This window comes from Echiichthys vipera, assembly GCF_963691815.1.
Source record: "Echiichthys vipera genome assembly, chromosome: 16".
NCBI classification, from domain to species: Eukaryota; Metazoa; Chordata; class Actinopteri; order Perciformes; family Trachinidae; genus Echiichthys; species Echiichthys vipera.
This window is the reverse complement of record NC_139841.1, coordinates 15,167,756-15,193,848: the sequence shown is the minus strand read 5'-3', so window position 1 is coordinate 15,193,848 and position 26,093 is coordinate 15,167,756. Positions and strand designations below refer to the sequence as shown.

The 26,093-nt window shown below is 39.6% G+C and overlaps 2 protein-coding genes across 2 annotated transcripts; one reads left to right on the top strand and one right to left on the bottom strand.

Annotated features, from left to right (window-relative positions):
* The first annotated feature begins 5,623 nt into the window (after positions 1-5,623).
* On the top strand, positions 5,624-17,235 carry cdc37l1 (cell division cycle 37-like 1). The gene is made up of 7 exons (XM_083930347.1): positions 5,624-5,968; positions 8,004-8,303; positions 8,497-8,590; positions 9,415-9,530; positions 10,186-10,308; positions 10,701-10,862; positions 13,618-17,235. Exons 1-7 carry the CDS (start codon positions 5,864-5,866, stop codon positions 13,732-13,734), a joined length of 1,017 nt encoding a protein of 338 aa, XP_083786473.1. The 5' UTR covers positions 5,624-5,863; the 3' UTR covers positions 13,735-17,235.
* Positions 17,236-18,655: 1,420 nt separating this feature from the next.
* ak3 (adenylate kinase 3) lies at positions 18,656-26,009 on the bottom strand. The gene is made up of 5 exons (XM_083929334.1): positions 25,716-26,009; positions 23,321-23,440; positions 23,049-23,221; positions 21,383-21,501; positions 18,656-19,978 (listed from the first exon to the last, which is right to left on the bottom strand). The coding sequence occupies exons 1-5, from the start codon at positions 25,912-25,914 to the stop codon at positions 19,867-19,869; spliced, it is 723 nt and encodes a 240-aa protein (XP_083785460.1). The 5' UTR covers positions 25,915-26,009; the 3' UTR covers positions 18,656-19,866.
* Between the last annotated feature and the right edge of the window lie 84 nt (positions 26,010-26,093).

Genomic DNA, 26,093 nt, shown 5'->3' with positions numbered 1-26,093 from the left:
CTCCATGGGTGGAAAACAACTAATTACAAGCACTCTTGTTAGTTTAATTGAGAGGCATTTTCAAGCCCTTCGACTTTTCTTAAACCAGTAACTGCATTTACTAAAGTAGAGTTTGGATTAGGCAGACGGCTTACTATAGTGGTGTATGTTACATTTTAATGGGTGTATAGGTTGTAGATAACAGCTTTGTTAATAGTCAATGATTGGTTAATGCTTTAAATAATGTCATTTATTAAAACAGATGGCCTTACTTATATATTTTATGACTTAATACATCTTTTATGCATTTATATTAGTGCGTTATTCAAGGGTCATGTCATTTTTCACAAAATACAGTAAAAACATTTCATACATAATTTCATAAATTAATGAATGTTCCCCATGGTCATATGTTCCCCATGGTCTTATGTTCCCCAGGTCATATGTTCCCCATGGTCCTATGTTTCCAAGGTCATGTTCCTCAGGTCCTATGTTCCCCATGGTCCTCTGTTCCCCAGGTCCTATGTTTCCCAGGTCATATGTTCCCCATGGTCCTCTGTTCCCCAGGTCATATGTTTCCCAGGTCATATGTTCCCCAGGTCATATGTTCCCCATGGTCCTATGTTCCCCAGGTCATATGTTCCCAATGGTCTTATGTTCCCCAAGTCATATGTTCCCCATGGTCCTATGTTTTCAAGGTCATGTTCCTCAGGTCCTATGTTCCCCGGGTCCTATGTTCCCCAGGTCATATGTTCCCCAGGTCATATGTTCCCCATGGTCCTATGTTCCCTGGGTCCTATGTTCCCCAGGTCATATGTTCCCCATGGTCCTATGTTCCCCAGGTCATATGTTCCCCATGGTCCTATGTTCCCTGGGTCCTATGTTCCCCAGGTCATATGTTCCCTGCTCCCCAGTTGCATAAGCCTATGCCTGATTAAATTTTGCACTTTGTTCGGGGAACATAGGTACGCTCCCGCTATTTCCGATGCATGGTACCCTGTTGCTCCACTCAACTCAACATGCTCTTTTTGGTTTTCAATCAGCAAAGGTTGTGGATAGTACCTGGTACTTTTTTTGGCAAACTAAGCTGATACTAAAAAGTAGGTAGAAACATTGCAGAACACACATTGATGAAAGAGCCTCAGCACTACAGCCCTGCACTTGCCATCCTGCACAAACATGGCATTATTTAAACAGAGAAGCTACCATCAAGAGCGGCTGTAATTTTTTTATTCACTCAACACAGATTTTTTGAAATGGCAGCCTGCAAAACTATGCAGTGTACTCCGAGTACACTCAGACACTACGTACACTACGCCATACCTTTGGCGTAATGCAGATGTTCATCTGGTTGCTGTTGAAAGGATCCACCCAGTGCATTGAAGATGATGTCACATCAGTTTCACACAGCGTTGCTATTGCGGACAGCTAAGAATCCTGCCTACACTGACGGGGTACTTTCCAGGGTGAATAGCGAAAGAAAAGTAGAAGTGGCACCAAAAGTGAGTCGAGTCACACCGTGCAGTAGAAATAGGGCATAAGTGTAGTTGCATGGACGAAATCCTATGAAAAATGCTAGTAGGGAATTCAAATAATGATTATTAGCAAAAAGATGAAGCTAGTGTATATTGATGGGCCTATTTTACAAAAAGCATTATTCTAATAGGGCTAATTTTTGACCCAGTATTGGAAGAGTGATGGTTCCAAGTGATGGTGCATCTAAAGGTTAATAAAGAAATTAGGGGCAACTTATAAACCCTTTATTAAGTATTATTTCATATGTGTGTTATACCATCATGGTGTTTTACACTATCAGGAAGTGATGCCATTTAAATTTCATATGAATCTCAAAAAGTAATTTATGAAAAGTTGTTAGTCAATAGTTGGAGAGCAGCACTGGCCTTTGCAGACTATAATCATTTTGAAAAGGCTGCAGTCTTTAAAACAAATATATTATTTGTACTTTTACTGGATTAGTTTCCAATGCAAGCAATCTACTTGAGTAATATTGTATGGTTTTCTTGCTTACTTTCTACGCCTTAACTTCTTTGCAAATGTCTCTGGATTATGTCTTTTTTGAGAAAACATCTGTTGGATCTCAGACTTACTGAAAACACTCCGATGACACAGCTGGGGTTTAGGGGAGGGGGTCAGTGGGGTCTTTAAATGCTGGGGGCTCCAAGTTGGTCAGCCATGTAATCAGAATTGAACTTGAAGAAGGAAAGAAAGTGATGTCCTGTGTGTGTGTGTGTGTGTGTGTGTGTGTGTGTGTGTGTGTGTGTGTGTGTGTGTGTGTGTGTGTTTGTGTGTGTGTGTGTGTGTGTGTGTGTGTGTGTGTGTGTGGAGGGGCTCCTCTATCGGAAAGACAATAGGCAGTGGCAGCAGCAGCAGCTGACCAGAGAATCCCTTCTTCTTTTGTCATCCTGTATAATGACGTCTCCACACACTCTGTCTCTCCCTTTCCCTCCCTCCCTTCCTCCCTCCCTCTTCACCCCATCACTACCCATCCCTCCTCCCTCTCTGCCTGATTTGGTATCAAGGGACTTCTTCTCTTTCTTTATCTCTCCCATCCCTCTTTCCTGGCATCTATTTACTCCCCTCTCTCCTTTTGACCATACCACCCCTGCAGACTTCCATGTCTCCTTCTGTCCATCCTGCTCCTCGGAGACACATGTTCTTTCTATTATTATTATTTGCTGTGCCCTTGTCTGTGTTTGTGCAAGTATGTGGGGTTTGTATATATGTGTTTTCCAGCCTTTGCTCCTAAAGAATGTAACCTCTGAGCTCTACAAACTCAGTAAATACCTCCACTGTGTGTCTGTGTTAAACTAGTTTAAACTACTCCTTGCACTGTTGATGATCATTAAAGGATCACAAGGATGCAAGATGGTTAATGGCGGAGGAAAAAGTTCTTACCTGAGTAAGTGTACATGGTCAAAAATATTCGTCCAGAAATAAAAATTCCTCCACGCACATTCATTCATTTCATATCTTCAACTGCTAAGACAAGCGGTTTCGAAGGTGTGGGCTACATGGACCCTGAGCAGGTGTTCTATCTGAAGGACCGGTGAAGGCCTGGCTGAGGGTGAAGTATGGAGGATACGGACAATCAAATTCGAGTTCATCAGTTCATCAGTCTGTCTGTATCTTATGAAAAACATTTTGAGTGAGCAGGCGTGCACGGTACGAACACTGTAGGACTGACTGAATTGTGTAGGCCTACACAATTATATATATATATATATATATATATATATATATATATATATATATATATATATATATATATATATATTCAATTCAATTTTAATTACGGTGCCAAATCACAACAAAAGTTATCTCAGGACACTTTACAGAGTAGGTATAGACCCCACTCTATGACTTAGAGTTATAGAGTTATATATATATATATATATATATATATATATATATATATATATATATATATATATATATATATATATATACATATATTATAAAAAAAAGTAATTCTTGGCCTATATGAAGAAAGTAAATCTGATTCATTTAGATGGCCACCCAGCACAAGGAGGAAGAGAAAGACAGACAGCTGATGTAAGGAACCAGCTGAAGGGCGGTGGGAATTTGTCCGTCAAACGTGGTTAGCTCAGTTTGTCTATGCAAAAATCTCTGTACTTGAAGTTATCGCTTCCTCTCTCTCTTCATGGGAACTTGCTCACAAATTTTCCTCCCTCTCTCTCTCTCTCTCTCTCTCTCCCTCTACCCCCCCCCCTCTCTCTCTCTCTTTCTCTTCTCCTGAAAGCAAAATGAAGTGTGTCAATACAGTTTCTCAGTGATTGTGAATGCATGTGTGTGCTGAGAACAAGAGAAGTACAGTATGTGCTGCTGGTTGTGTGTGTGTGTGAGTGTGTGTGAGTGTGTGTGTGTGTGTGTGTGTGTGTGTGTGTGTGTGTGTGTGTGTGTGTGTGTGTGTGTGTGTGTGTGTGTGCGTGCGTGCGTGCGTGTATGCGTGTGTGCGTGTTAGCCCCCCTCAGCCAACACCAGGTGATATGGCCTGGTACGGAAGGTCACCGCCGTGATGTCACTTCCCCTTCCTCTCCGGATATTCCCAGCATTCTACTGCCAGCAGCCGGGAACTCTGGGAACTAAGAGCAGGAAGCCTGGCTCCTTCAAGAGAGAGAGCGAGAGAGAGCGTAGTGGTGAGGTTATTTTGCAGCATTGAATGACTCATTTTCTTTAAAAACAGACAGAAGCAGAGAGGAGATAGTTAAAATAGAAGTGGAAGTTCTAATGACACAGGAATGAGGACAATGCTGTTGTATACCGTTTGTGTCTTATTGCATGAATGTGTGTGTTGTATTTAATTGAGATTGTTTAAAATGCATGTAAAACATCTGTAAATGGAGCAATATCGCCCCCTCCTGGCTATTTCCACTCAATGAAAAACAGCAGGCATGTTGATCATAAAACCCCATAAAATCCTTGTGTTTGCTGAGATTGGCTTTATTGCTTCAGTGTTTAGAAAACAAATAAATAATCATTTTGAAATCTTGTTCTTTAGATATGACCCTACAGCATTATAAGGGACATGCATCATGGACAGATGGTGACCAAAATGTAATTCACAGAAAAGTATGAAACTTATGAAACTTTTAAAATTCCAATAACATAAATCCAAATAGACTTATTTGGTAGGGTAGTGCAGACACGTGCAGAGGTGCCGCTTGCCAGCAGACAAGGTAGGCAGCTGGTGGGGCACCAGGCCAGTCAGGTCTAACACACTTTAAATTACGGCAGTGACGTAGGGGGGCATTGGTGGCCTAAAGGTTAGAAAAGCGAGGATTGAGCCAACCCAGATTTATCCTGGGTTCAATCTCCAGGATAAATCTGGGTGGGGAAGCAGCACTTTCATTGCTCTTGAGCGAGGCCCATAACCCCAAAACTGCTCCAGTGGAGTTGCTTAGTGGCCAGCAGAGCAGTCTGCGGTTGTACTGGGCAGCTTCCTGGTGTGAATGTGTAACTGTGTGAATGGGATCAGGGCGTTCCTGAAAAAGAGTGCATTACTCTCAGCGTTCTCCCCCTGAATAAATAAATAAATAAATAAAGGTTAAAAAAATGACAACAGGAGACCCACCTGACTCCACCCACTCCCATTGTATTTTTTTATGTTATTTATTGTACTTCATATTAATATGAATATATTACAAGTTTATTTTAATGTTAACTCTATATTCACAATATTTTGAAAATAACCAACGCTGAAAATAACTAAAATATGCACTTTTGAAATGCATTTTTTGTTTCACAATTTTTGTTGGTGATGATTTAGAACATTATGATGATGAATGCTGGTTCAAGGGCCCCCCTGTGAATTTTTGCCAAGAGCCCCTGCAGACTCTAGAATCGCCTCTGGACACGTGTCATGAATTCAAAATCATTTTTATGAGAAATTTCACAAGATTAATATAAGTTATAAAGCATCAAGGCAAAAACAGCAACAACAACAACAACAATGAACGTGTCACCTCTTTAAAATATTCATTAGGGTGAATTGGAGCTATGCTTGGTGCAGCCGAAACACACTCCGAAGCAGCATATGGCGCTAATGCGCCTTATACGCTGGTTGCCAAGCGCCATTAAAACCTTAGAAGAAGAAGAAGCAGAAGACTTGGAGCAGCCAGTGGCTGTTGTTAAAGCTAACGTTGTTATTTACAGGAGCTGACCTCGACCGTGCTGCGTCATATTCCCCAGTCGGCTCTGTTGACTTTCCAGACTGTCATTTATATCTCACATAACTCTGGCGGACAGCTGACCACAAAGAAAGCAACTCTGTTTGAGCCTCTTCCAACACAGCTAGCATTAGCTAGCGGATCCTACAGCAGAGCCAGTGAGTTGCGTAGCAGCGATGGAGTGGCTGGGTAACGGAGCTTCAATTTACCGCGATGGAGAGCCGAGCAGTGACCCAGCTTCAACTGACAAGGGCTCCAGTGATGTTTATCCTCAACAGCAGGTAATTGAGCTCATGACAGCGGTCGGTGTGTCGGGGGAAGATTCACCTGAGAGGTAAACTAACGGTATTACAGCATGCTAACTAACTAGCTAAACCTGTTTAGGGATCAGTGAACTGAGTTGATGTCAATTGAGGTCGCTCGACAACAAGCAACGTGTGGGTTTGTGTCTGTTTTTCACTGGTATAAGGTATTCTGTTGCCCTGTTTTACGCTTTCTGTCATTATCTTATCAGCTAACGTAACTTAGCTGTGATATTTGGCCAGTAACTCTCAGAAAGCACAACACCAGAGTCCAGACTGCACGCTGCCAGAGTGAACGATGACCTCATGCAAACCAAACAGTCCACTTTATAGGACAAACGTTACAATTGCATTGGCTAACTTTCATATTCACAAAGCAACATTCTCTAAATCCTTCCCTAACATTGGCCTTCTCCTGGTTGAATTCAATGTGTACATGGTTTCTAGTAACGAACAGGAAAGGTGAGCGCACATTGACACATTTTGATGAATTCTATGGCCCCTGTTTGACCTATTAGGACTATTCTTTTTATTGTTTATCTATGCTTAATTTTTTAAATATATACCTCTTTTTTTATTTTGTATATACTAGTTAGCTAAATTTTGGATATATAGTATTTGGACAACAATTTTATTTGTATGAATATATATTTTTGCTGATTGTCTGCTTGTTTCGTAATTTGAATTGAAAAATATAACATTAATATATTAATTCCACTTCATAGCATGTGTATAAAAAAGAAGATATATCTTTCTATCCATCCATTTATATATATATATATATATATATATATATATATATATATATATATATATATATATATATATATATATATATATATATATAAACAAAAATGTCACTTGCAGTGTCATCATCACCATCCTGTCAGGACATAGCTGAAATCGGCGGCAGACAGAGATTAGAGGTTGGATTAGAGGCAACAACCAGACATGAAGCAGCAGTTTGCTTTCCCCTATTCCCCCAGGTCTTCGGTATTCTCAGACACTGACAGCTGTAACTGTGTGTTGTGTCTGTTGTTGACTAAAAAAAGGCATTTGACTGTTCTGGTAGCCGTAAAATGGAACAGGGCTTTATTTTTAGCCCTATCGCCCCACCCTGCACCCTGTGCCAAATACGGCATGGTCGTGGTCATGGAAGCTCAAAAGCCAATGATTTCATTTAGTGTGTCATTCAGAGTGAGAGGACAGTCATTCTATGAGGAAAAAAAAATGGAATATAGAAAACTTTGGGAGGAAAGAAGGATGAAGACTAAAATTTCAAATCTAGACGAGTATTAGGATTTTGTTGATTAATCTGATTAATTTCCATTTGATTTGGTTCTATGAAGCAAATTCAGCATAGTTCAGGCTCAGTTACTATGGCAACATAGGCTGGAAAACTACTTGAAGTTGTTTTATGGAAACTAATCAAGTGAGAATGAGTCAGTCAAACTAAAATAGGACTGGCTTTTACTTGCTTTATGGAACGGCAGGTGTTTTTGTGTGTTTAATCTTATCTTGGTGTTGGCAGATTGTGTTAGTACTACAGGATTCTTGCGAAATATGCAGAACCTATAAATATTTGGACAGGGCTAACTTTCTAATCAGTCGGTTATTTAAACACCAGTGAATTTACCATCTGGGCTCTGAAAGTCTTAGGTTAGCTAATTTACCTCAGGTTTGGTTGGTTGAGAAACAGAAAGTAGCAGGTTAATGTTTGAGCTGTACCAAAAACTGTGGTAGAGAGACCGGATATATTAGTTCCCTGCTCTAATTTGGACAAAGAACAATGTGTATGTTTATGGAATATTATATTTTACTATACTAGACAAAATAACCAAGTCCAGTTGCTTTTGCCTGAAATTGCTTTGGGGATAACGATGACCTGGACAAATGAGAACATTCACCGGCTCACACTGTGTATGTAATGTGTAATTTGACTTGAGTCTCTGACAGTATGTTCCCCTTCTCTCCAGAGCACTAATTTCTTTTTCTTACATTCACCTCACAACAGTCCCCATCGTCACACTTTTGTGACTGTGCCATGGCGTCACTGTGCCAGAGCCAGCAGCGCTGTGTAAAGGCCTCCATCGTCTCCAGCTGGAGACTGGCTGAAGCCCAGGATCAGCTATGCTCTCTAGGCGTCCACAGCTCCGAGTCCATGGAGCAGGAGCGCGCTCGGACTCTGGCCTGCCCCTCCGAACTTACGCACACTGAGGAGGAGTGGCGCCGCAAGGAGAACATGCTGGGAAGTCAGGAACCCAGCCGCAGTCCTCTGCTCGGAGCTGTCGGAAGCTGGGACGTTTTTGATAAGGTAGGCAAACAGTTTGACTGTTTTCACGTTTAGGTGAGCTCTTGTGACATATTAAGCTCATGTGGAAAGTTAGAAGCAAACAAAATCTGTTATGACTGAAATATTTCGAAAGTACAATTATATTGTGCTAATGTCTATTAACCTTTTCTTATTTACTGTGTATACATAATACTTAAACTTTTTTCTTTCGCAGAGTATCATCAATGTTAGAAATCAACCTGCAGAAATGGATCAGGACAAGTGCAAGACGTTTCGCCAAAAGTATGACCAAGAGCTCAGGCATTTTGGTAAGTGAGATGTCAAATCTGAAGTTTCTTATAAGAGTGGTCCTGCCCTCCTAATGGTAAAAAGGTTTGGTCAAATTGGTTTTTAGTTAAAGAAAATGCCATAATTTAGCTCAACGTGGGACTTGAAGATTGATGCAGGTTTAGGCAGGAATTCTTCTCCAGCTTTACCAGAGGAGAACATATTTAGTTTTCATGTGCATACTTGAATGGTTCATTTTTATACAGGAATTTCATCTCAACACATCACACCCAACTGTGCTAGAAGAAGGCAAGTCACCTGCTGTTTTTCAGCAAACTCCTCCTGGCCCTTGTCAGTTAAAGAATGCTTTCAGTTAATGTTTTATCCAAATTGTCTTAACTATGTATGTAAATGTTTCGCCTCTAGCCAGCAGTCCATGTCATAGTCCGCACTTTAAATTTGTACCATACCAAACAATCTAACTTTTTCAAAAACTTTGTCTCCTTTAAAGATGTTTCCATAAAACCATGAAGTGTCTGTACTGGGGGGAAGTAAATCAGTATTAAAACATACTGTACAGGATGCTTTGGAAAATGATCCGGACATATGTGAAATACAGGCTGCACATTGTGTGGCTAGATTAAAGGTAAAAAGATGAATTGTGCGCTTTAAATGGTCAATGGTACAAAACTCCTATTCTCTTGTGATACATTCACAGAAAACATCTTAATGAATTAACATTGTGATGTTCTCACAAAACAGTAGCATACAACAGTTTTAACATGCAAAATCACCCTCATGATTCTTTTTTGTGTCTTCAGAAAACATGAACCAGTGTTTTCTTTTATTATTATTAATTTTTCAGGTATGTTGCGGAGATGGGACGACAGTCAGCGGTTCCTCGCAGACATGCCGCAGCTCATCTGTGAGGAAACGGCCAACTACTTAATTCTGTGGTGCATGAGACTACAGCAAGAAGGGGTAATGCACTGAAAGGATCAGGCTGCTGTTATTTTATCTTTTTATTATCAACAATACCTCATCAACAAAACCTATAGACAGTGTAGTCACGGAAGTTTGTCCACAAAAACAAACTAATTAAAACACATAGGAGCCAGCTAGTTGAACTGGGAGGCATATTGCTTCATAATGTTTGATATACACAGCCAGTGTAGTTCCTCTCAGCTCGTCAGACTAGAAAAGCAATGTACTAGGAACCACGTGCCTGAGCATGTGTGCAGACATCTGCAAGGTAGGTTTAGCATAAACTCCCTTATTGCCTGAGCGTAGCACTTCAAAATAAAGAAATGGCCTCACCTGCTTTGTTAGTCCTATATGTAGGTCCTGGTTTTAAACTAATGCAGTATTACACAATATGAAGATGTTGGAACTCCAGACTTTACCAATGCACTCTCAGCGCTAACCTCTCTATAGAAATCTAGTAGCTAGTAGCTGTAAAAACGTCATAATCAACAGCACATACTGCATCAATGCATTAGAATTCAGTCATTTTATAGCATGAGTGTAAAATTGGGCATTGAAAAAAGTAGTTTTGCGGTTTGTGGAGAGCTGAAAAGGTTAAACAGATGATTTATTGAGACGCGCAAAATCAGTGTTTTGTTTTGTGTCCCTGCAGAAAGAAGCACTGATGGAGCAGGTGGCGCACCAAGCTGTAGTCATGCAGTTCATCCTGGAGATGGCCTCAAACTCTCAGCAGGATCCCCGAGGCTGCTTCAGACAGTTCTTCCACAAAGCCAAAGTAAAACATTTTTTAATTATTATTGTATGGATGCACGACTTCTCCCTGTGTACCTGTCTGTGGCTCTCATTGTGTTGTATGCAGAGGCTTGTTTTCTTTATTTGGATCACCTTTAGCTGCCACAAGGTAACAGCTACTCGTATACATAACATCAAAACAAGACACATAATACGAATAAAAAGCCTTAATTAAAAAAAAACATGGTAACTTGTTTTCACATCATGTTGGCCCTATACAGTACTTTACAGCTCTGCATACTGCATCTGTTCTGGGATATAGTCTCTATGCCTCATTGAAATAAAAAAACAACCTAATTCCCCCTTAGAGAGATGTTTCCTTTAGGTTATGTCGTGGCACGTTTTCCTAATATTGTTGCCTTGGTTCCTGTGTAGGAAGGACAAGACGTCTACTTAGAAGTCTTCCATACAGAACTTGAGGCCTTCAAACACAGACTGAAAGAATACGCAGGTTATGCGCCCAACCACGTCGAACAACAGAAAACTGGCACAAACCGCAGACTCGACTCCAAAGAAGCCTTGGATTCTTTACCTCCAGTAAGTGCTCCTTCTCTCTTTTTCAAAGGCTGGTGCAGTTACCCCACACAGCTGTGGGGTGGCACCATTGAGCCACTGTAGGTTAGTCCTGTCATTGTATAGAACCCATAAGGGTCATCTTTAGTTGGATGCTGAATTTTAAAGCATCAACTCTCATGTTCTATTTCTTAGTGATATCATTGGCACAAAATATTCCAAAAACTATTTTTGCATACAGTGAATTATGACAGCAGTACAGTGCATCAGGGAAGGATTCATGGGAATTAGGAAAACTTGGCCACAGCAGCTGCCAAAAAGTTGATTTAACCTCCCAACCAGGACCTGTTTTATCAAACAAGTTTAAGTGTAATTCCGGCGCAAAATCATCCCATGGTCTTTTTCGGCACTTACATATTTCAAATAAGCCTTTGAGACAGTTTTTTTAATGTAACAACTATTAACGGAGAAATCTGGGAGAGTCACTAACAGCCGGATGTGGCTAACACTGATTAGATCAGGGCAGTACGGTGACGGCATTAAAACGGCTTTTTTAACCACTAATACTGCTCAAAATAACATCAAACCTCTGCAGTAGCATGATAAAAGTCCCTACACATAAAACAAAGCACCAATGGGCTACTTAATTTTAGATTGCATTTGGTTATCATCCACTTGAATGGACTACAGGGGCCGGTAGGTAAGTCTTTCAAAACACCCTTAATAAATGCTAATGACGTTATTGATGCTACTGCAGAGGTTTGGTGTTATTTTGAGTAGTATTATTGGTTAAAACACCTGATTTAATGCTTTCACCATGTTGCTCGGAGCTAATCAGTGTTAGCCACGTCTGTGACGACTTTTTAGGATTTCTCTGTTAATAGTTGTTACACGAAAAAAAACACTGTCTTGATGGCTTATTTGATGTATGTAAATGCAGAAAAAGAGCATGATTTTGCACCAGAATTACACTTGAACCAAGTAAGCCCGGCTTATTTCAGTTAGTCTGACTCATTTTCATTTGATTCTGTTCCATAAAGCAAATTCAGCCAGTTTCCCAGAATAAGTTTCCATGATAACTGAGCTTGAACTAACTGAAATAAGCCTTGCTTACGTAGTGAACTTGCATTATGGAACAGGCCCCCCTTGAGTTCATCATGTTTCTGATGTTATCAGTGGGACCAGACAGCCTTTTTGTTGTCGTCCTTAATTTAAAACCCCCAACTGCTGCCAGACAGTAGAAACTTGATAGAACATCGTCGCTTTTGGTTTAACGTGACTCGGGTCAAATGTGCTTGCTGGTAGTGTGAGGTCCTAAGTTAAAACTTGATAACCTAGCAATAGTGCAAAAAGGAATAGACAGTAAATGTAATTCGTCAGGCATCAAAAATTCAGCAGCTTAATCTTGAAACAGCATCACAGTGGGTATTGTCTCTTTGTTTGCCAGGCTAGAACACCATGTGTCTCAAACTTAGATAATCACTAGAAAAGCTGATCAAGTCAAAATCCAAAAAGGTTTAAATAGAGCTGGAGACAATTCCTAAGGTATTCAATAATAGATAATGTAAATACATGTATTACATTTACATTTATTTACTACATGGCTACTATTCAACAGGTTTGCAAGTCTGAATAATAGATAATGTCCTCACTTCTGCCAGTCTGTATCTTTTCCCTCTAATCGACGTGTCAGCAGCTGAGAAAATCCATACTCAGACATTATTTTTTATCAGTTTTCCTAGATACAGGGATATCAGATATCAGTGGAGCTTTACCTGCTCTACTCTGAAAATATCTGAACTTTTCAGAAAGGCGCCGGTGCCGTGACTGTTTTTACTTTTCAGGCAACCAATCAGAAGTCCCTTTCACATAGTCAGTATGTTGTGCGGTTGCACCTTTTATTACTTCCAACCATCTTTGCGAAAGGTACAAAGAATGGAGGACAGAGTTGTTGCACCTCCACCAGTGCTAATAAGGCGTAAAGGCAGCAATTTGTGGGTCAGGAATAAACTCTAAACAATAAACTCTCTACAGTATGGGCACTCAGCCTGTGACAAATACCTCACAATATGAGCAAATGGTCACTCTCTAGACCTCCTGAGTTGTCTGTAGCAGGACACCTGAAAGAGATTATTTATTTCAATATTCAGATTAAGTTTGAAAGTTTTCAAATGCTATATTCCACAGGCTTTTCTACTATACGTGATCTTTGTAGTTAGCCTTTTGTAGGCGAGAGGGAAGGAGGCCTCCTCCCCTCTGTTGGCCCCACAGCTTGACAAACTGCCAAACGTCTACTCAGAGAAGAGAAAAAAATAAAAACCTCCTTCCATTCTCCCACAGAGAAAAGATGGCTACCCAGGAATGTGATCGAGGCTGTTGACAGGGTATCCTTGCTCTCCCAGGGCCTGCTTTTGGATTTGTGCTGTTTTTGTCTCTCAAAGCATCTCCCTTTGCCTCAGGTTGAAGTCACAATCGGTCTCTGAAGAGCGGTCAGAGGAGAATACGTACATGTGGTGCTGTTCTTCATCAAGATAAGCACACGCTTGAGTCCTCAGATTTGAAAAGAAAATCTGCAGTGGAAAATTAGTGAAGTTGCGATCAAAAATCTAGTTTCAGCTCAGATTAAGGCATTAAATTGTTTAAGAGGCAGAGTGCAGTTGCATAATCATTATAAGTCTCTCTTCAGCTCCATTTAAACCTATTTTTGATTTGTGCACGACAATCCTTCACTGTGAATGTTGTTTTTGTCATTGGTCCTGTCTTCCTCTCCCTCCACTAGGTGACAGAGTATCCTACGAAGCGTTGTTTAGGGGCTGGACTGTGGACAAACACAGGGAGGTGGACAAAGAATGACGCTACAGAAACGGACGATATACGCATGATGGAGACCTCCTAGGGCTTGCAAGATCAGCCCCTGCTTTTCCTCCATCTCCACCGCCTCTCCATTTAGGAACAACCTGAGTTTTAAGCCTTCTTTAAACAGCAGCCCAAGCTGGGTGACATCAGTGCAGAGCAGGAATAAAAGGAGACATGAGCAGTCTTTTACGCTGTAGGAAATAATGTTTTGCTCAGTCTGGTCAATATCGTGCCACTGCAGTTAGCTACTGGCGAGTTGTTTCTGCAGTCTCTCTTGTTAGCTAATTGCCATAAGATGGAGTTCTGATATCCTTCAAGGTGGTGCCTTTTATGGTCAAATTGAAAATCCAGACAACACAAAGAATACTGAGCATCTTTGGGAAGTTGGGTATCAAATCCAATGTCTGAAGGAGGACTCGGGTCAGTGGACATCTGGGGAGAATTTTAAAAGCTGCTTAAAATGAATCATGAGATCCATGACTGACAGACCAATGGCTTTGCATACTGTGGTATGAGTTTAAGTATATGCTGAACATTTCACAGAAACAAACAACTAGACTAGATGGTCTACTACTGTGCTTGATATTTATTAAGACAAAGTGTCTTAAAGTACCATTCAAAACTACCTGACCGTGTGCTAGTGCAGTATACTGTAGCTACTGTAAAATATAGAGGCGGTGATCGCAGTGTGTGATCTGGTGAATAACTTGATTTCAATCATGACGATAAAAAAAATATGCATCCTATAGTTTACCTAAAGGCAAAGCTGTTATGTCTGGTATTGAAAAGAAATCTCTTTTTACTGGATATACCGTTATATTTGGTTACAGACCGGTGTCCACATCTTTTATTATTTTGTCATTGGTTTGAGGGCTTGGCGATAATTCCAACTGATCATTTATCTTTAGTTTATCTGTCTTTCAATGGAATCTATACTGTGACAACTATATTGAGATTTCACGAAACGCAATTATGTTGTCTAAATTGACAGTTACAAGTACAATAACTCAAACTTTACAGAAAATATCACCTGCAATACCTGACAGAATATAAATTGAAAGTTGCAGTTTTGGTTTTAAAATAAAACTTTATATTACCGCAAAGTTCAATATGATTAATATCAACTGGATTATATAACACAGGATTTCACATATCACAGCAGATATTGTGATATGTTGAGATAAAGTCCTAGAAGAAGAAATATATATAAACATATATTCAAAACCATGTAAAAATGTCTTATCGTATATATTTATCTAATTTATGTGCGTATTGGCGATATTTACCCCATTTGGATTAACGTTCATTTTACACTAAAGTTCTTTATAAAATGAAAAAATACTTTTTATTTGTCAAGTAATTCAAACACAAGGATACAAAGATAGGCTTTACCATCTTGTTATTTTATATAGCCCATTGATTAAATTATCAGAGAACATGCTATATTGTGATCAATATGGTTTTGGAGATAGTAGTGAAGTGACCTATATTAGGATGGAAGATTTTGGCCACATGGCCCAGTCCTAATTGATCTACCAACAACAAATCAGCCAGCCCTGTGATACTTAGCAAAGAGCACTTTGTGTCTACTAGCGTAATGGCCTGAATTTGGAATGAATACAGATGGCATGGGTGTCCAGTTGTGGTTACTTGGATTTGTGTTTTTGCCAGGATTCAACTTGACTCTTCAATTACAATCTTAGAGTAAAAAGGCTGGCTTAATTAAAATATCTTGGGTCAGATTCATCCTGAAGGCCTTTTGCTCATACAGCTTTCAGAGTCACAGCTGATAATGCATTTATGGACTTCCCACAACCCACATGTCTCTCGGGGTTATTATCAAGACAGGGTAAATAATGCCTTGTGTGTGGGTGTCGGTTAGCTGGCTCAGAGTTGTCTAAAATGATCAGACACCATGGATTCATTAAGATGGCAGCCTTTGGTTTCATATGGTTCAACTTTTACTTGGCTTTTGTTCAGTGACACGTTATTGTGTCATTACCCGTTCACAGCCCTTCCTTGTTGCACCAGAAAGGCCATTGAGTGCCGGTAACAGTATAGCAAGAGTTGGATGGCAAGCACTCGACATTATCGCTTCAGCAGTGGGATGGTTTATGCAATTTATGCATTTCTTGAAAGACTGCACAAGAGTGGTTTAAATTTGTCCTTAAAATAAAGTATTCCTAGTGTTGTCTGGAGAAATTACAGTGCGTAAGTAATCAGACTACCTCCTTTACATCTAACATTAACATGCATCTCCTCTGACAGAAATAATGCAGCCTCTCAGAGCAATAGTCAGTTGCTTATTTATTTAACCGACATCAGCCAAAGGCAAATAATGAGCGTGCTGTTTAGTATGTGAGACAATATAACAACTTGACATTTATTACATGACAAAGCACTCAGATTGTGATGCAAACGTGCATTATAGAGGGACAAACAATTTAATTTAGATACTTTCGATAGGTTACTGCGTTTGTTAGTTCGCATGGTTATTATTCATCACCTGAATGTTCTTCCTCTGAATTTAGTTTACCATCCATTCACATAACCACAGCCTCAAACTTCCCCTGGCACACAGGTGATCGTAGTGAAAAGATTAGCTGAATCACGACTGCCGGTTTCCTTTTATTCAAGTGCTCTGTGCGGATTGAATCCAGTGGTGTGTTGGTTAAAGTTCACGATTCTGGGACCTGAGAGGGAGCTGAAACACTTTGGTATGGAGGGGAGGGAGGGGTGGGGTGATGCTGAGCACTCCACAAAGAGACTTTTGCTGTAGGTTTTTATGCAGAAAGGGACTCTGCATCTGAATGTGTCCTGCACTTTACATTTCTCCACCTTTTGAACGTCAAAGAGGGGTCAATGTTTATTTTTCTTCCACATACATGTTTTGATTTTGTCACTTATTTGTGTTGTATTGCCAGTCATTTAGATTAGTTATTATTTTACAAGCAGACTTCAGATGGGCTTCTGTTTTGAAATGTGTGACATTTGTTTGACTTTTTGTATTCTGTTGTTTGCTGACATTTTGTTGTCAAATATTTCAAGGGAGCTTTTGCCAGATTTATCAGGCTTCCTATTGACTGTCCCCTTGATTTATATAAAAACAAAAATCTTCTTTATTTACCAAGACAGCCAAAAATCTGCTGAGTGTCACAATCGGTAAGATTTTTAATGCAGACCGTGGAATTAAAGAGACCATACGATGCATTAAACTACAATTCATGTATTTATGACTCAAAGCTGCTGTGTGATGCATTGTGGATTCTGCAGTGCGTCTGTCTCCTCTGCACAGTGCTGGTGTGGGGCAGTGCATATATAAGAAGAATCATGAATACTGTACTGTCTAACATAAACCGAGGTATTGTAAGCAGTGAGGATAAAATAATGTGCTGTAGTGGTCTTAAATGTATTTCTGGTTCTCTGAATTTTTTTTCCCCACAGTGACTTATCAACTATGCAAAATAATCGAATGGCTTAAACTGTTGTCCTAAATCTGTTGCCATCAATGGTGTCTCAACATCCTCAGTTACTTAAAGATGATCACAAAATGTGTGATTGTAAGACTGAATAACTTGTCATAGGAGTTTCAGTCTCTCAAGCTATGAGCTTTAGGAAAATGATACAGTTGTTATACACAGTAGGCTACTGTAAGATGTGGCTATGTAATAACTCACATATAAAACAAATGCTAAATCTGTGTGTCTTGTTGTCAACTGCTACAGTTCTTTGTAGACCTGCAGTAATTATACAGCGCATTTGAAGAGCCTGAACTGGTGTCATCTTAACAGGTAACACAGGTAAAGTGTTTTACTAAGCGGTTTGTTCAAAGATGTACTCCATAAGATTTGAGATACGTTATCTCGTATACTTTTGCCGTTACTACAAGCCTGATTCAAGTTGGAAGTTCCAGATTTTCAATTACCATGGAATGCAGCAAAACGATTAGTGAGGAGTTAGACCAACAGACCAACCACTTTCAGCAGCGTCACAAACATAGCTGCCTTTTTACATCTAATCCACAAATCATGCTGGGAATGTCGCCACAGACATTGCTATTGGAATATTGGGCAAAAAGGCAATTAGAAGCTCTGTCATAAGTGGGTCATATGATCAATCACCATTGTTTTAACTCACTCTTTGATAGATGATAAATTAACAGACAATTAAATAGATGAAAATCTTATGGAGTACATCTTTAAAGGTCCTGTGTATTACATACACGAAAACTACTTTAATTGGGGAGGGTGTTCTGATGTTTTGTATGGCCTTTGCCATATAGGATATAAAGGATAAGCTATAAAGGAGGAGAATGAGAGCCTTATAAGAGACAGTGAAAAATGAAAATAAATGTGCTGCGCTGTACAATAAGTGATGCTGGCACGGCTGAAAGTAGAGTGCAGATTCTCAAATGACCTTAAACTGGCCATCACAACGTTTATACAGGAAAATACTGTATGTACAACTTAAATCGCGCTAAGTTATATTTATTAGACGGACAAAATTACGCCCAACAACAAAAATCTACTTAAATCATGGATCTGTATTCTGATAAACATTTAATGGTTCCTGCCCAAACAGACTTACAGTACCAGGCAGACTATCAATTTCCATGTACAACGGAGACCAAATTATAGTAAAACATGAATAGTACATTTGACATGGATAACATAAGCTCATCTCATATTGTATGCATGTATAATTCTAGTTTGCTTAAATTTCAAAACTATAGAAATTAAACTAGCCCATAATTTGCCTTCACTTGCCCTTAGTACTACGTCTAATGTTTTTCAAACCAAAATAATTTAGGATTTTTTTCTCCCGCATTCTTACAAGTGTGCTTGCAAAGTGTGCACTGCTACATCCTGAAAAGCAGAGACTGGGAAGTTACCCACTGTAATTCTGGTGTACAAAAACATACTAGATACAGTCAGTAGTTGATATGTTTATTGTGATTCGCAATAAATACTCATGACACAGTTTTAAGTTGTCTATGGAGAGGAGTTGCCCTTTTAAATATTGAATTCAAGTGTTTAATAAATATACACAGTACAATTCAGGAAACATTCACTGCGTACTTTAGGCTACAGTACATTTGTAAGGCAAGTTAACACTTCTGCTTTCAGCGTTTAAAACATTCTTAAGACTGAACTGCTGATCAACCGCAAATTACAGTATATCTTTGAACAAGATGATAGTCCTGCACAAACTGTGCTTCTAATGTTTTAAGTCATTACATTTTTAATTAAGTTTTCAGTTGTCAAGTCACAATAAATGGAAAATATCAGTATACTACGTAGATTATACACTTGGTCATAAAAAGCAACGGCTGGTTAACAATGGAAACGTGGCGTATTTTCAATACAATTAAGACAAGAAGAAGAGGTGGTTTTAAAAAAGCTCTTACACAATGATGGTTTAATTAAAACTATTCAATATAATAGGTATTTTATATATTATTCAATCTGTGGTCCATATTCATAAAAAGTCTTTAGAAAGTACATTCACTGAGCTACCTGTTACATTTTCAAAAGCAGCAAAAGGCGGTGAATTGACAGTCATTTGTAGAGCTTGGCACAATTCCCTTTAGTAATTACCCACTGCATACGAAACAGTCCCAAAAAGGCAGTCATGCACATCTGTGTTATGCTGAGGCAAAGAAAGCCCTGCATTATTGCTTTCAAATGATTTTCAATGGAGAAAACAGGAGAATCTCTCATTTAAAAAAATAATATGTAGGTCCATTCTTTTCAGTGTCGCCGTTATCGACTAAGAAAAGAAGTCATGATTGCATAAAGAAAACCTTAAAATCCAATATTTCTTGTGAACGTAACCTCTATATTTGATTGGGTCACCTCTCCTAGCTTTATAAAGGCACGGCATTAAACAAAGAGACGATCTGTAAAAATTCAAAGGATTAAAAGTTTCCCAAACTTAATTCTGAGACATTGTGGAAACAGTGCAACAGTGGAGTTTTTTCCAACAACATCTGCAGTCTTACTAATGTTTCCTGACATAAACTGCATGAGCTCCTCAACTTTGAACATTCATAATATATTACTACACAGATGGCTCTGCTCTTGTCTCAAAGAAAGTGGCCCCTGATTGGACGATGCGTACAGAGTGGTTTCTGTAAACTTTAACCCTTCTTGTGCCTTTCTGTTCGGGCTTTTTATGCAACTTTCTGTTTGATGGAGGAAAGTTTTCTGTGGAGGAAAGCCTCGACGTGCGGCCAGATCTTGTTAGTTTCTGTCCCAGAGAAGATCTCTAATACGCCTTTACTCCTGGAAGGGCAAAAAAACAGAAATCATTTTTACAGTAAGCCTGTGAATGTTCTCATTCGTCCAGGTCATCGTTATCCTCAAAGCAATTTCAGTAAAAAAACAATGTAACATTTTTACAGTCTCCATCTGAACTGTTATTCCTATATTACACAGCAATTACAAAAATATGTGTATGATCTATTCATCGGTTTTCATCATGCAGAGCAACTGTGAGCGCTACCTTAAAGGTCCCATATTGTGAGAAGTGAGATTTCCATGTTGTTTTGATTATAAAGCAGGTCAAGGTGCTATAGAAATTCTGTTAAAGTATCAAAATGCTCAATCCATAGAGGAATACGCACAGCCTGTATTCAGAAACTTTTAAACGAGCCGTCAGGACTTCTGTACGTTTGTGATGTCACAACTATATTATATATTGGTAGAGTCATTCCCCGGCTGCAATGATGGTTAGGAGACAGCGAGCTTGCAGATACAGAAGACCCAGAAACACTGACCAATCAGAGCAGACTGAGCATTTTGGGGAGGGGTCTTAAAGAGACAGACGCTAAAACGGAGCATTTCAAACAGAGGGTGACTAAATGTATATTCAGACAGACAGTATCGGAAAATAATGTGTTTTTTGAACATTAAAGCATGTAAACATGTTCTAGTAGAAACCCAAAGTAAAAGTATGACCCTGAAACTTTGCATAATATGGGACCTTTAAGATATTTTGTACAACAAATAAAAAATCACAGCAATCAAAGCAATTGTAATGTAGATATTTAAGACTCTTTGTCCTCCTCCATTACCAGTCTGTACTTTTCTCTATTTCCTTCAAATGATGAAAAGCCTCTCTAAACGCTGTGGTAAAAATAAGTAGGACACTAGCTAAGCACATCCCTGCGGTTTGAGGAAACACAAGGTAATATGTTTTCCTGTCTAATTAGTCCAGAAATAGAAATTATGACGCTGATGATGTACAAACTGGGTCCAGAGCCTCACAAGTCTAGCAATTATACTTGGCTTTATACCTGGATTTTATGGATTCTGGTACATTTTTAAGACAAAAAATGTATTTCTTTTGTTTGTATCTTCATTTATAAGGAGAAAATGTGTGTTTGCACTTATTAGCTTGTCCTCTTGGAATGTGGTTCTTGAGCAATTTTTCAGTCATGCAAGCAACTGTGAGGAATGCCTGAGGTCAAGGGTTGGTGTGTGTGCTTGTAGCCTTTCACCTATATTAAGACATTTATGTGGAGTACACTAAAGTGAGATAGCATGCGTCAATGTAGCCAAACAAGGTTCCATTTTCGCTGTGCAGGGCTGCAAAATAGGTTACCTTAATACACATAGTCCAATATAATCGACATCTACTGTACATAAGTAGTTTAAGGTGTACATTTTTTGATTTATCTGTAATACCTGTAGTACTCTAAGACGGGCTCTGTCTGGTTTTCATAGGCCTTTAGTCTCCGTGTGACCGTCTCTGGTGTGTCATCATCCCTCTGGACCAGAGGCTCCCCTGTCACATCATCAAAACCCTGGAGAAAACAAACACACACATGCTGTAGCTATAACATGCTACAGTACAATAGTACTTTTTTTCTGCAAGCTCCAAATAGATGGTTTTGTTCACTGTTTCCATACCTTCTGAGAGGAAATATAATACATGTTGAACAGAAGAAAATGTGAGAAACCTGCTAAAATAGACTCGCTTAAGAAGAAGAATTGCTTTATTTATCCCGCAACGGGGAAATTTAATTTTTTCACTCTTATTATTAATCATGTTACACACACAGGCCTGAAATACACACATGCACAAACAGGACCTTTACATGCCATTAAGGAGAGATGTTAGAGCGAGGGGGCTGCCAGTCACCAGCCCCCCGAGCAGTTGGGGGTTCGGTGCCTTGCTCAACAGCACCTCGGCAGTGCCCAGGCGATGAACTGGCACCTCTCCAGCCACCAGTCCCCGCTCCATACATGGTCCACACAGGGACTTGAACCAGCAAACCCTACGGTTCCCAGCCAAGTCACCTATGGACTGAGCTAATGCCGCCCCCAAGAAAAGCTCCATGCGCTAGTTCACAACCATAGGATTTGTCCGGCCCAAACCCAGATACAACACAAGGACTGGAATGTAAACTCCGCTAAAGAAACACAGATCTTTGCTTTCAAACCAGTTGACAAAGAGGTGAGACCATAGCAAAACTGAATAGTTGTTGAAAGACAATTATAGGGGTGACTCTGTGATAACACTTCTTGCATTTTAATCCTGTTAAAGATATCATCTCTCGGGTTTAAACATACAGTAAGTCACAACAGCAGATGGTGAATTCCCTGATAATGATCTCAAACAGAAAGAGTAGCACGACATATGAACACCTTATATCATTCATAGCCACATGCTGACCAAAACCAAAAGCCTGTTTCACAGCAGACATTTTGACTTAACCAAGTGCTCCAGTGAGCTTGGCAGTGAGACCGTGTTAGTTAACATGCTGACAGAAGAAATATCAGCATTTTTAAACCCTTGACCTGACTGGTTTTATTTCACGGTTTCTGCTAAGTTGTTCTCGCTCAAACAGGACTGTGAAGGATAGATTGGAGCAAATCATTAACTATGTTACTTCTCCAGACTGTGCAGGAAATGTTGCAGGAAAGTGCTGCAAACAACTGCCACAGAGAGCACGTGACCACATGTTAGCTTTGAATGAATCACCCTTCATAGAAACAGGCGCTCAAAACCGCACGTTATTAACTGTGTATGTATATATGTACATATATTATAGTTGCTGATAAACAATTTTTAAAGTACTGCAAAAGAAAAATGGTAATGTCAGTGTCATGCTGATATCGACATGAAGTATTTGACTACATCTGAGAGCTCTGTTGTCATGGAAACAGGATGCAACATGCACAGAAATGATGCTGATCGAAATAACTTCACTCAAAAGATTTTTGATTTTGAAACCTGAGTTACAGTGGCATGCATAATTAAATAATAACATTGTTTTTGTACTGACAATACCTGGAAAGCACAAACTGAAACAGAGAAGGAGTAGTAGGCGAGAGAGGATGTACTTACAGGGACTTTAGGCGGGTTAAAATCTATGTTGTAGACTCTGCCGCTTGGAAGGTGAGTCCAGCGGGAGGTGAGCCTCTCTTTGATGGTCTGGAAAGGCACATTTAGGTTGATGACCGTGTTCACAGTGTAGGCGTCATCCAGAGCATCTGCCTGGGATACAGTTCGAGGGAAACCTGATAGAGAGGCAGATGCACAGAGGAAAGCCATCTTACAATTGTTTTAAGTTCCATGACAAACAACACTGATAATAGACTCAGTGGTAACAGGCATACCGTCGAGCAGCCAGCTGCTCTGGCCCATCGCCCTCAGGTCACTCAGGATGATGCGAGACATGACGTCATCAGGTACCAGCTGACCCTGATCAATACAGGACTTCATCAACAGACCGAGCTCTGACACACACAGACAAACAGAGGCAGAGAGAGAGAGAGGATGCTGTTCATTACAAAGTGTTTCCTAACAGCATTCTTAAATCTTGACTTTATAAATGATAGTTAAAACACAGCATGCCGGCCAAAAACATCAAGAACACTTTCTCCAGAAACCAAACCAAAACCTAAATGTTAGCAGTTCATCTGTGTTTGTAATAGGTGCATTATTATAAAGACATTCTGTTTGGCCAAGAATTGTTTATTTCCTTATTTGTGCTTGTCAAAAATAAAATTAAAAAAAAGACAAAATATACAATAACACAACACTGCACGTGCTTTCCAGCAATTTACAAATTAGCATTAATATTTTTTAAAATATCTTAAAGAGAGAAAAGTACATTTCCAAACAAGAAATACTACACACAATAAAAACACAACAATTACTCAAGGTTAGGAGCGGATAACGCAGCAAAAAATAACCCAACATATAGTAAAATGTTGTAATATCATGCTGAATCCTACATCTAATTCTATTTTATATTGTCCCTTTTATGATGAGCTGAGAATGACATTTTTTCAACAAAATGTTTGGTTAAAATCCTGTAATGTTTTGAACGGATGGAATGGTTGTTTACTTTCAATGTTTATAAGTTAGCCTCTTTTACTGCAAAAGCCTGGAAGAAACGTCAGGGCGGTTTATTTTGTTAGTATTGTTAAACGTCTTCCTATGGTGTCTGGTCTGTCTTTGTTTAATAATGGTGTCTTGTAAGCTCTTGTGGCCCCTAAATCGATCAAATGAATCATGTATCAATATTTACGTACACCCAGATTTAATATTTCGGTGCAGTTTTGGCATTGTGGGTCTGCATATCTAACTCTGTATCATCATACAATCAAGCTGCACAAGCAAACATTTGTTCTGCTATAAAGCTACTTTGTGGAAATTTTAACAGGATAATCCGCGTGAGATTTTCTTTTTTTCCCCTCTCACTTCCACTTTAATTGGTCAGAGTCCAGCTGGTGTAAGGAATTTCCTGAACAGCCTTGCAGAAATGAGCTGAATGTGCTATAATTTACTGCTAGGATGTAACCATAAAAAGAGCAAAGGGACAAACTGACACTAAAATAAATACCGAAGATAAGTAGACTTATACACAGACTAAATTATTACAGTAATACACAGACTGTTGAGTGAGTTGCTGTTTTTCTTGTTTTCTTGTTTGTTTAGCAAATATGAAACATGAAAGATAGCACACCAGTATGCTTTGGGCCTGCATGCTGAACCCAGAACAGGAAGTTTGGAAAGCAACTGTTGCGTGTTTGTAAGTATTGGCAAAGTGGTAACTCAGGAGGATTTTGCTACTTAGAAGTGTAGTCAGTCTAAACCATTGTGACAGAGTTCATATGCAATCCTCACATCCAAACAGGTATTTCTAAAGCTACTTCTGGGAAGGTTAGAGAGGAGGTCTCAGGAAGTGAAAGGTCGCCGGTTCAGATCCCAGGTCTGTTCGGGATCATTGGAGCTGGCACAGTTTAATAAGAAGAACTGCTTTGACTGGCAGATGCTCAACAGCACATTTCATGAACGTATTATAGTAAGGGGGGCATGTGTGCATGATGAAAGGCTTAAGTTTGATTGTACAGCAACAGTCACTGCACGAGATGGCGAACTTCTTCTGTGAACCTTGTAGTTCATAACAGGTACACACCTCTTAATCTGTAGTCCCTCCTCTTAAGGAACAAAGGGGCAGCCTTCCTTATCTTTACACCTCTCTTTATCTTCATTCAAGGTGATACTGAGGAACAATGGACCAGCTTCCAAAGAGCAAGTAATGGTGGTTTCAAGTGTTTCTAGTATACACATAAAAACAGAAACCCTGCAAACCAGCTTGACCTTGGCTGAAGAGAACAGATTCTTGTGCGAAACCTCTCTGTGGTAGGCCTATATGTCACAGCCAGATAAGAAGTGGTGCTCTTATCACAGCAGGACAGAAAACAAACCTAAAAGTGTGTGTATTTTCACACCACAGTTTAAGAGAGGGAGAGAGAAAAAAGTATAACTTCCTGAAAGGGTCTTTTTGTGTGCAATAATCCGTTTGTGTTTCCAGCATAATAAATGCAGTTTCTAATGCAATGATGGGGAATAACATTTGAGAAGTGTCTTTTTGTAAACAGGTAACACAGGCTTACCTGTAATGATCCTAAATTGCAGCCTCTGACTTCTTAAAAATAAAACATGTCGACCTGTGTGTGGATGTTTTTAAGATCATATCCGTAGATCACACCGCTATCTTACCGGTTTGGGCGTTGATGTTGGATCTCAAAATGTCCCCACTGGAAATGTGTTTCAGTCCAAAAGTTTTGGTTATGCGTGCAGACACTGTTCCTTTCCCCGAGCCCGGAGGTCCCATAATCACGGCACGGAAAATCCTTTGAAGAACCATCTCTGGACGATTATTTGTTGAAACTTTTTTGTAAAATCCTAACCTTCCCATGAAAACCCCTCTTCTCTTGCTGGATGCTCAGCCGAGACTGGATCGAAGCGGGTATACTCTTACTTTATTTTCCAAGAAGTGCGCAACCAAGAGTGGGCGCGTCTTCCGAAGCCAGCCTCGACTCTTACTGGACCTTGAGTGAGTTGTACTTCTCTGCAGAAACACCGAGGAGGAGGAGG